Source organism: Aotus nancymaae, unplaced genomic scaffold (genome assembly GCF_030222135.1).
Source record: "Aotus nancymaae isolate 86718 unplaced genomic scaffold, 86718_ANA_hifiasm-v0.15.2.pri h1tg000016l, whole genome shotgun sequence".
Classification (NCBI taxonomy): Eukaryota; Metazoa; Chordata; class Mammalia; order Primates; family Aotidae; genus Aotus; species Aotus nancymaae.
The window spans coordinates 31,584,751-31,596,259 of NW_026988428.1; the positions used below are offsets into that span (position 1 = coordinate 31,584,751).

General features: G+C 39.7%; 1 protein-coding gene and 1 long non-coding RNA gene across 6 annotated transcripts in view; both read right to left on the reverse strand.

The window, feature by feature from the left end:
• CPSF6 (cleavage and polyadenylation specific factor 6) overlaps positions 1-10,174 on the reverse strand; it is a 68,526-nt gene extending 58,352 nt beyond the window's left edge. For 3 of the 5 annotated variants that reach the window (XM_064377004.1, XM_021665941.2, XM_021665939.2), the window contains exon 1: positions 10,046-10,151. In XM_064377004.1, the coding sequence (XP_064233074.1) occupies positions 10,046-10,105 (60 nt within the window). In that variant the 5' untranslated portion in view covers positions 10,106-10,151. Of the gene's footprint in view, positions 1-10,045 lie in introns of all 5 variants that reach the window. The other 2 variants (XM_021665942.2, XM_021665940.2) reach the window with 1 other exon arrangement.
• Positions 1,033-9,391, reverse strand: LOC105709475 (uncharacterized). Its single transcript, XR_001105528.3, has 2 exons — positions 1,583-9,391; positions 1,033-1,379 (listed from the first exon to the last, which is right to left on the reverse strand). It is a non-coding gene; the product is annotated as an uncharacterized LOC105709475 (long non-coding RNA).
• Positions 10,175-11,509: the final 1,335 nt, after the last annotated feature.

The following is an 11,509-nucleotide window of genomic DNA, read 5'->3' on the forward strand; positions in this document are numbered from 1 at the left end:
TAACAAACGAAATACATGTAGAACTATCCAAATTAATTATCCAAAAGTTGTAACATTCTCAGTGAACAAAGAGCTAATGCTTACCTGAATTCTTAGTTATCTAGTCAAGTAAATTAGCAAGAGAAAAGCAACAGACAACAAAACAAAGAGTATAGTAAAGCTTTGCCACTTTAAAACTTCACCAGCTGAATTAAAGCAATGCTACTAGGGGTCACTTACATGCCTAAATGATAATCAGGGAAAAGGAAAACTAAAAGGAAACAGATACAGGAGCAGGAATAATATAGAAAAGAGGATTCGGTTTGTAAATAAGTACATGAAAAATGAAATGTAGGTAAAAGCAGAACACTCAACACTATTTAATTGCCTTTGATAACCATTACTAGACCACAAGCTTGACTAAACCTGTAGCACACGAAAATCTCCATTTTTATCTTCTACTCTCCCTTTCCACAACTACTTGTGTTGGTGTGAACCATTTTATTCTTATGAGGTGGAACATTTGAGATAAGAAAAAGACAATTACAAGACAACTTAAAAGTTCAGACATAATTTATAGATTCTCCCATTTACAATTTTCTAAAGAACTGTACAAATGGCACATATAGAGGAGCTCATAGTTTCAGGGACTCTTAGCCAAAATAGTCCATAAATGGATAGAGAATGATCCAGAGAAAAGCATTTGTAATATGATAGCAAACGGATCAACAAGATATTATTATGGGCCTGGGCCACTGTTTTTTTTATTTAAAAGAGAGCTAGAAAAAGATCTTTTAAAAGAAAAAGAAGAAAAAAGCCTAGAAGGGGAAATATCATTTATATACATAAATAAAGGGACCTCAAGTAATCATCAGGTAATCTTCTAATTAATGACTTATCCAGTTTCCTAATTACAGAAATCTTTACATACCAATTTTACTTGTTATGAGGCAGAATGTCCATAAGACTTATTTAATAAGGGGTCTGGGATCTCAAGGTTAAATCAGAGAACAAAGCTATCTTTAACAAAGGGCAGAAAACTAAGACCACAAGTCACTGAATAATGCCATAATTTTATTTTGTTTGTACAGCAATACTAAAATAATCTTTATGAGTTTTTGTTAAACAAAGTAACATGCTCAAATTGCAATGACCACAGAAATTAGGAAAAAAGAGGGTAAGTTTTGTTATGAAGTTTCAGTGTAGCTGAAGCTTCAGGCGCCGTGGCTGCAGCAGTAGTTCCATGCACTTAAGATACTAAAAGGTTTCCCACAAGGGGTGTTGGGCACGTTAAACTCTCTTGCAATCCGGTTCTGTACATCAAGTAGAATTATTAACATTATTCAAAGGGAGTTGAGTTTCCATCCTCCTCAGCAGAAACTATAATCACAATATATGGTCTGAGGGAAAGTAAAAAAGAATGGAAGGGTTATTAACAGCAAGACTAAATGTATTTTTATATTTATACTTTCACTTACATAAATAGGTGAACAGATTCTTTGTGTTATTAGCTATAAACCTGTGAAAATGTTTACATAAGTAGACAAAAAATTTCAAGCATAATTGCAGCTACACTAACCTGGTACATATCATAATCACTTACTATTTTTGTCCATCCATGCATTCCTATGTTGACACAAACCAATTTTCCACATTGATAGGATTCTACCAATATTTAGTATCAGCCATTTTGTCTGGTAGTTGTCCTGCTTCCAAGTGGTTGTAGTATGATCCTAATTAAGACCACGGTCCTGGGGTTTGATCTCCATGTGGACTAGTTAGCTTCACTCTGTTCCAAGGCCACAGCCTGTACTCTTAGCCCCAAGAGTATACATTTAAACTTTGTAAAAAAAAAAAATATAATGAATCTGAATGCATTTGCTGCCATTACTAAAAATGAAACTCAAAGCACACTTTCTTGCAGTATCAATAATCTTCCTTTTAATCAGCTTCATATCACATTGATCTTCCACAGTAAAAAAAAATACAGAATACACTGAACTTTGCTCTTACTTCATAGAGTGAGAAACCATGTATGATGTTTGCATGAAAAATTATGCAAAATGTGTATCACAGGTCATATATAAATAGAGCTCTGCAAGCCTACTGAACAAACTAATAAAAAGGTTTCCACTTTGTCAAAGAAATATTTAACAGTATCAAATTATATTAAATGAGAGGTCTTTTCAATTATTACCTTTAATTTTAATGACATTCAAAGACAAGACAATATCAACATTACCCCTCTCATTATCTTTGATACCAAATGCTGCCCCATCTCATCTACTGTTCATAGCAGCTAGGTAGCTGCGTTACATAAAGCTTAGAGTAAGCAACAACACTTAGGGTTTGTAAAAAGACTAATTTTTTTCATTCCCTACCATTCTAAATCACTACAATCATTCAAGGTATTCTCTCAACATTTTACACAAGACTATGCTCTACGTAATACAGAAATATCTGTTGCCAAGCCAGAGAAAATGGATGATAAAACGACCGAAATCCTATAAATTTCCTTAAAGTAAGGATTCTCAACATTTTCATTACCCGTCTCCCTCCCTTCAAGAAGTTACTTTTAGACATTTTTTCCCTAATTACCCTCCATACAATTTTAATACCACAGATATACAATACATACTATATACCACTACTGGGATGAACTTGTTAGCTGTCAAAATATTCATCATTCTCCCTGAAAGGCCTGACATTTTTTTGGAGGTTCTAAAATTACAGTAATATCATTTGAGGCTAGGCATGGTGGTTCATGTCTGTTAATCCCATCACTTTGGGAGGCCAAAGCAAAAGGATCCCTGGAGGCTAGGAGTCTAAGACCAGCATGGGCAAATTATGGAGATCCCATCTCAATAACAACAACAAATATATATATATAAATTTGTACATTATATGATAGTATTAGAAAATGCACAGCAAAGGCCACTTGTTTCAAAGCCTATTTTAAATTATTTCCATTTAGAGAAATATATGAAGGGGGGAAGTTACATTTCGCATTTACAAAATATATCATATACTAAGGAAAAGAAATACTAGTATGCAAAATCCAGTAACAGATAACCTAATGGATATATTTTTAAAGAAAATGTATCATTTTCAGGTTTTACCTAATTATGTTCTGAGTAGATAGTAAAATTGGCTAGTAATCCCTGTAAAAATCCCTTCCTTAACTAATAGTAAGGAAGCCAATTTGGTACTAAAAAATATACCACATACACCATAGTGGACAATTCATAGGCAACTAAATTAACTGCATTCATAAAAACAAAATGGAGAAAAGTTCTAGCTTCCCTGAACATTTCTATCCACATTTCTGAATGAATTCTATCTAGTTCATTCTCAACCTGACAGCTTTATTTCAGATGGTTTTCTAGTAAATGTAAGTCATAAACAACGTTTCTCTAATATTTTCCCTAACTGGCTCAACAACTGACTAGAATACATAATGACTGAATGTAAAAAAAGGATTCATGACATAAAAATTGACTTACCAGGTGTCTAGGTCTATAACTTCAAAGTGAATTTTTTTGTTCCAACTACCATCTCTATACACTTTCATTTTTTTAAGTAATTAATTTTTTTGTGTGATAAAGTTTCACTCTGTCACTCAGGCTGGAGGCAGCAGCAGTGGCCTGATCTTGGCTCACTGCAGCCTTCACCTCCCAGGTTCAAGCAATTCTCCTGCCTCAGCCTCTGGAGTAGTTTCAATTACAGGTGTGTACCACCACACCCAGCTAAATTTTGTATTTTTAGCAGAGACGGGGGTTTTACCATGTTGGCCAGGCTGGTCTCAAATTCCTGACCTCACTCCTGACCTCAAGTGATCCATCTGCTTCAGCCTCCCAAAATGCTGGAATTATAGGCATGAGCCACTACACCTGGCCTACACTTCCATTTTAAAGTTGGGTGGTCAGATTACTAAATCTGTGTTATCAGTGACCCAACTGCTTGACAGACCAGAAACTAAATTCCACATTAAGAGTTTCTGAGTCCCAAACAAGCAACAAAATACACTACTTCAATGCACGAAGTGCATGTTTTCCCAAAGTTCACCGAAATGTTTTGACTTTCCTCTCCAGATCAACAAAACTCTACAGATAAACATAAAGTAATGGCAACTACAATATAGGACCTGTCAGTGTGCTATAAGTACAGTAGTCCTCTCTTATCTGAGGGAGATATGTTCCAAGACCCCCAGTGGATACATAAAGCCATGGAAGGCAAGGAACCCTATATATACTATATTTTGCCTTATACATACTTATGATAAAGTTTAATTTATAAAGTAGGCACTGTAAAAATTAATAATAAAAGAAAAATTATAGTCATGCATGACATGACAATGTTTTGGTTCATATATATGATGGTGGTCAGATTATAATGGAACTGAAAAATTACTATTGTTTAGTGATCTTAGCCTAATGCATGACTCACGTTTGGGCTGGTGTAAACAAACCCACTGCTGCCAGTCATATAAAAGAATGGCACATACAATTATATACAGTACACGATACCTGACAATAATAAGTGACGGTGTTACTGGTTTATGTATTTATTATACTATACTTTTTTGTTTTTACTCTTTTCTGTAGTAACAGAGATGGGGTTTTGACATATTGGCCAGGCTAGTCTCAAACTCCTGGTCTCAAGCAATCTGCCCACCTTGGCCTCCCAAAGCACGGGGATTACAGGCGTGAGCCACCACACCAAGGCCAATTACACTATACTTTTTATCATTATGTTACAGTGTACTCTTCCTACTTTAAAATGTTAACTGTACAACAGCCTCAGGCAGGTCCTTTATGAAGTATTACAGAAGAAGGCACTGTTATCCCAGGAGATGACAGCTCATGTATCTGACTGCCCCTGAAGACCTTCCTGTGGGAAAAGATGCAGAGATGGAAGACTGATATTGACAAACCTGACCCTGTGTAGGCCTAAGCTAATGTGTGTGTCTTAGTTTTTAACAAAAAGGCTTAAAAAAAAAAAAAAAAAAGCCAGGTGTGGTCGGTCGCTCAGGCCTGTGATTTCAGCCTCCTTTGGGAGGCTGAGGCAAGAGGATCACTTGAGGCCAAGAGCTTGATACCGGTGCAACACATTTTGTCTCTAATAAACTTAATTTCAAAAGTTTAAAAAAATAATAGAAAAGAGTTTAGGCCAGGTGCAGTGACTCACGCCTGTAATACCAGCACTTTGAGAAGCCGAGGTGAGAGGGATCACTTGAGGTCAGGAGTTTGAGACCAGTCTGGCCAACATAGTGAAACCCCATCTCTACCAAAAACACAGAAATTAAGCAGGCATGGTGGTGTGTGCCTGTAATCTCAGCTACTCAGGAGGCTGAGGCAGGAGAACTGCTTGAACCAAGGAGGCAGAGGTTGTGGTGAGCCAAGATCACGCCACTGCACTTCAGCCTGAGTGACAGAGTGAGATTCCATCTCAAAACAAAAAACAAAGAAAAAAGTTTATAGAATAAGGATATAAAGAAAATATTTTATAGTTATATAATGTGTTTGTGTTTTAAACTGTTATTACTAAAGAGTCTAAGAAGTCTATAAAGTAAAAACAGGCCAGTCACAGTGGCTCACGCCTGTAATCCCAACACTTTGGTAGGTCAAAGCAGGAACACAGCTTGAGCCTAGGAGTTCGAGACTAGCTGGGACCACACAGCGAGACCTCATCCCTACAAAAAATAAAAAATTAGCCAGGCATGGTGGCACATGCCTGTAGTCTCAGCTGCTCTGGAGGCTGAGGCAGGAGGACTGCTTGAGCCTGGGAGGTCAAGGCTGCAGCAAGCCACAACTGCAACACTGTACTCCAGCCTAGATGACAGCGAGAAAATGTTTCAAATAAATAAAGTGAAAACATTACAGCAAGCTAAGGTTAACGTATTATTGAAAAAAAAGTTTAAATTTAGTGTAGCCTGAGTGTACTGCACAGTGTTTGTGACGTCTACAGTACTGTACAGTAATATCCCAGATCTTCACATTCACTCACAAGTCACTCACTCACTCTCCCAGAGCAACTTCCAGTCATGCAGGTTCCTTTCATGAGGGCCCTATACAAATGTGCCACTTTTTATCTTATTTTTCTTATAAGATATAACGTTTAATATATGAGAGCAAGGAACACCCTGACTTTTTATCTTTTATTCCAAGATTTTCACTTACCTTTTCTATGTTTAGATATATTAAATACACAAATACTTACCATTGTGTTACAAGTGCCTAAAGTATTCAGTACAGTAATATGTGGTACAAGTTTGTAGCCCAGGAGCAACAGGCCACACCACACAGCCTACATGTGTAGTAGGTTACACCATCTAGGTTTGAAATGTAAAAGCACTCTATGATCACATGATTACAGCACCTAAGCATGGACTTCTCAAAACATATCACATCGTGAAGCGACACACGACTGTATAACAATTTACTGTAATAAAAGTTACCTAAATATAGTATCTCTCAAAATATCTTACTGTATGTAATATTTTCAGACCTCAGAACCACAGGTAATTGAAAACACAGAAAGTGGAACTGTGGATAAGGGTGGACTACTGTGTCTAGGTATCTCTCAGCTCCCCTGCAGTGTACTCTAAGGGTGGAGACTATCTAATCTTTGTATCCCTCGTTGTTGGCATATAACAGACACTCAAGAAATGTATTTTGAGTAATTCAATTATTATTATTATTATTATTTTTTTTTTGAGACAGGGTCTCACTCACTCTGTCACCCAGGCTGGAGTGCAGTGGCCCAATCTCAGCTCACTGCAACCTCTGCCTCCTGGGTTTAAACCATTCTTCTGCCTCAGTTTCTCCAGTAGCTGGGATTACTGGCAGGCACCACCATGGCCGGCCAATTTTTGTATTTGATAGACATGGACTTTCACCATGTTGGCCAGGCTGGTCTGGAACTCCTGACTTCAAGTCTGTTCACCATTACAGGTGTGAGCCACCACACCTGCCCTGAACAATTCAATTTTTAAATTATTTAGTTTTGGCCAGAATTTTTAAATCTACAATTACTAAATATTGGGCTAGTAATTACTGCACTTGAGTATAAATCCCAGTTCAAACTGAATTGATACACTATTGAGTGTGAGACAGAATCACTTTCTCCTCAACTTCAAGTAGTATGGAGGTTTGGAAGATGTTCAAATTCTCCTTCCAAATGTTCTCAACCTGGTGACATTCAAAGACCTCTAACTTAAGAACTAAAGAGAACCCATAGGAGTAGCCAGTGCCTTATGCCCCCTCCCTCTTCATTCTCCATTCTTAATCCACCTAGTGAAGAAAGGATCTCTATTAGTTTCACTAACTTATTCTCAATCCATCCCCAAACAAATTAGTTTCTGCTAAGACTGCTGAATGCCTCACACTTTTTTCTTTGTACTTCAATAAATGCAAATCACACTTTTTGAAATAATACTGTGCCTTACCAAAATACAGAAAAGCTTGATATAAGTATGACATTTAAAACAGAAGATTGAACAGGATACAGAAAAAAACAGTAGAAAACTGAAATACAGACTATACCGGATTTCAAAGTATATAAATCCAATTAGAACTGCAGTTCACACTGGAAAACAAAGATTTTTAAAAAATGTTTACAACAGTTTTGAAGCCAAAGTAAGTCAAAACTGGCTAATACTTAGTAAAGTATTTTACCCAACTACAATAAAACAAGAGTTCTAGTCTACGATAACTAGTAGAAATAAGGTCACCAGCTAATAAAGATTAAATCAGTTGTAAATAATTTTGTGGTTGCCTCTAAGATTTTGGAAAAATATTTCAATGATAGAAACATATTTTTAAAAACAGGATAAACTTTGAAAATAACCAACTATCCTTTTGTGACCTTTTTTTTGGGGGTGGGGATACAAGAATTACCACAGCAAGCAGTGGTATGCAAAAGAATATACAAATCAATTATTGATTGACCAATGATATGCAAAATAACAAGAACAATGTCTCTATTTAACCTGGCCATTAATCTATCAAACACATAAAAATTTTACTGGTAAAATTATACAACTGTGTTAGATATAACGCGGCAAAGTTACATCTAAAAGGAGTCCCTCGCTGGGTGCACAAAAATAATCTCAGCACTTGCTATCACTCCATCCAGCTATCTGAATAAGGGAGATGTCCCTCTCAAATTAAGTCTCCAAAAGCCTAAAAATATTTCATTAAGAGGTACTGAAAAACCTTAACTTCTAAAATTGTGTCTCAATTCTTCTTTTATTGCGCATAGAAAGGTAAAGCAATGTATTCTCTGTAAGAAAAGCTAATAAAGGCAATCTTGAACACTTAATCATTGTTCCTTTACTTGCAGTTACAGCCCTCTTTTAAATTCACTGTTACGATTCATTTGATAAATAAAAGGAAAAAAAGTTTCCTAGAGGTCTTACAGGCGTGTAAGACCTGTAAGCCTTAGAATCTGTGTTGCACTCGAGGAATTTGTCTGATTTGTAATTTACACAACTTAAGCTTTATATTTAAAACATTAGCACAATTTTTAAAACACAAAGATTTAAAAACTTAACCTTTGATTACAACATATTACATCTATAAACAAATCCAATCTTCAACGGAGTAGCAAACATTTAAAGCCAACTGGTAATTTTGTTTTCTAGTATTTAAACCAGAGGCACAAAGTCATTTCTGAAAAATAGAACAGCAAAGATCTCTGAGTTTGTTTTTAAAAAGCCTGAGCAACTAGTCACGAATATGATCGTTAATGGAGAAGAAATAAACACATTAGCCAGTAGAATTTTATTAAGCTTCTCATAAGGACCTGGCAAATACAAAAATAATAATAATAAAGCTTTTAGGAACACCGCAGCTAGGCACAATTTGATTTTTTAAAATGTGTTACTACACAAAATGCAGTAAAGATAGGAACAGCAGGTTCAGACCTTAAACGTCACTACTCTAGCAACAAACGACATCTTTTGCAAGGATGCCCATTGTCAGATAACACAGCTCCGCGTTACCTCTAAGCAACATCGTTCAGGAAAACCTTGCATTCTCACTTTTGCCCAACCTTCCAAAAGGTAACGCGAGGTGGGGGGTCGGGATTTAACACTTTGTTTTCGAAAATAGGGTCTTATCTACAACTCTTAATTTTTAAACCACATCGTAAGGATTTGGGGAGCACGTTCTTTCATTTTAATCACTATGAGATCTGTTTGGTGAGCTACCATCTTTTTGTTCCATCCAACCACCGCGTTTCCAATTCTTCCTTTTGGTCCAGGCCACACATCTTTCACAGGTATTTTCATCATAAAGGCCAACAACGACTGGGCTTCAAAAGCACTGCAAGTCCTGATTAACGAGGCAGGACCAGCGCGCCGACTTTTAAATACGATCTGTGGCTCCAAAAGTCAAAGGACTTGTTGCAAATGAGCCTGCACCTCAGCTGCCTTCATAAAGTGTGAGGGGAGCAGGAGGAAAGGCGCTACGCCGAAACCTGTCGTAAACCCGAGCAGAAGAGCCCCGGGGACTGGGTGCGCGGGATACAAAGGGCCGTGAATGCGGCCTTCGAAGACGCGACCGTGCGCAGGCAGGGAGACAAAATGGAGCGACGGGAGGGATCGGAGCCGAGCGGCAGGGAAGGGGCGGCGGCGGGCGCGCGCCCCGCCGGGGCTTCCCCTCAGGCCAGTGGCGGGGGAGGGGATGCGGCGGCGGCCAGCCCTCCCCGCCGCTTACACGCGGCCCCACTGCCCGGGCCTAGAGCGGCGGGAAGCGCCAGCCGGGTGCCGCCAACAATGGGGAGCGAGGTAGCCGCGGCGAGGGAGGGGCCGACGGCAGCTGCACGGCGGCCTGCGTCCGCGCTCTGGGCCCCGCGGCGGGTCTCCGCACCCGCGGCCCGCGAAACGACGCGGTAGAACGAGGCGCGAGGCGGGCGCCACGCTGGGGGTCGGCGGTGCGGCCCAGAGGCGGCAAGGGCGCACAGTCTGCAGTCGCGTCGGCTCGCCGCCCGCAGCGGGCCCCGGGTCAGCGTCCCGGCCGCAGCGCCGCCCGCTTCGGCGGTGGGGACCCGGGATCTCACGTACCTGGTTGAACTCTTCGCCCACATCCGCGTAAATGTCTATGTGGTCCACGCCGTCCGCCATCTTCCCTCAGCCTCGGCCACCGCCACCTCCTGCAGATCCGCCCGCCGCGGCAGCAGCAGCGGATCTAGCGGCGGGGGCAGGGCGCTTGCGTCACTTCCGAGGCCCGAGGGATGGAGGCGGGGGCGACAGGGGCCGACCGGGGGCGGGGACTCTGCAGCCCAGCCGCTCTGCTGGCTGCAGAAAAGCTGCGCCTCTGAAGGCAGAAGCCGTTTCTTTTGTGTCTGGGCAAAGCTCGGGAGTGGGGGACCATTTCTTTGTCCTACTCGCGCATCCAGCTTACCAGTGGGTCCCACCTGTTTCCACTCATCGTCTTTTCACGTTGCCTCTGGCATACTCAGACGTTTTGTTAATATGTTCATTTCTCCGTTTTTCTTATGTTTCTCACATCCAGGACTTCTAAAGGTGGAAGTCATATGCCCATGGTTAAATACAAAGTGTAATCCCTGGACATTCTGTGAGCGCCTTAAGACCAAAAACAATGTCTTGATTCTGCATCCTCGAGACCAGCAGAGTTTTATTTGCATCGTAAACGCTAGATACCCGTCAGTGGTTGTATTTGTCTGCTGTTTATGTTGCCATTTCCATCTCTAATCATCATGGGCTTCTTTCCTCTCCCCTTCCTCGCATTCATTGCCCTTCATTTTTTCCTCAGATCTGCAGTACGTTGTCTCTGGCATAGTTCAGATGCTTCTAACATTAATGCAGTCATCTTAGTGCCCACCCAAGAGAGTGGAGGTATCTTGAAGCCAGGGATTTCTCTCTCAGAATCATAGAATGTCCCAACAGGAAGGGAACTGGAAAGGTGTCCTTAGGTCCAAACATCTCATTTTACAGAAGAGAAGACTGAGGCCTAATAGAACATAAGTGATTTAACCAGGTCACATGGTCAATAAAGGTTGGAATATTCAGCCACAATACTTTATTCAAAGATGTCTCTCCAGTTTGAAGCCTTCCCCTATATTCTTTATTTTTAACTCATTAAATATATATATATATATATACCATATTAGAGCATGTCTCCTGAGAAACAGACTGGCTAGAAATCATTCATAGAATGATAAGCCAAACAACATCTGTAAGGTTGAGCATCTCTAATCCAAAAATTTGAAATGCTCCAAAATCCAAAACTTTTTGAGCACTGACATGATGCCACAAGTGGAAAATTCCACACCTGAACTTACGTGCCAGGTCACAGTCAAAATGCAGTCAAAACTTTGTTTCATGCACAAAATAACTAAAAATGTTGTATGAAATAATCATCAGGCTATGTATATAAAGTATATGTGAAACAAAAATGAATTTCATTTAGACTTTGGTCTCATCTCCAAGATATCTTATGTATATGCAAATATTCCAAAATCCCCCAAAATCTGAAATCCAAACAGTTCTAGTCCCAAGCATTTT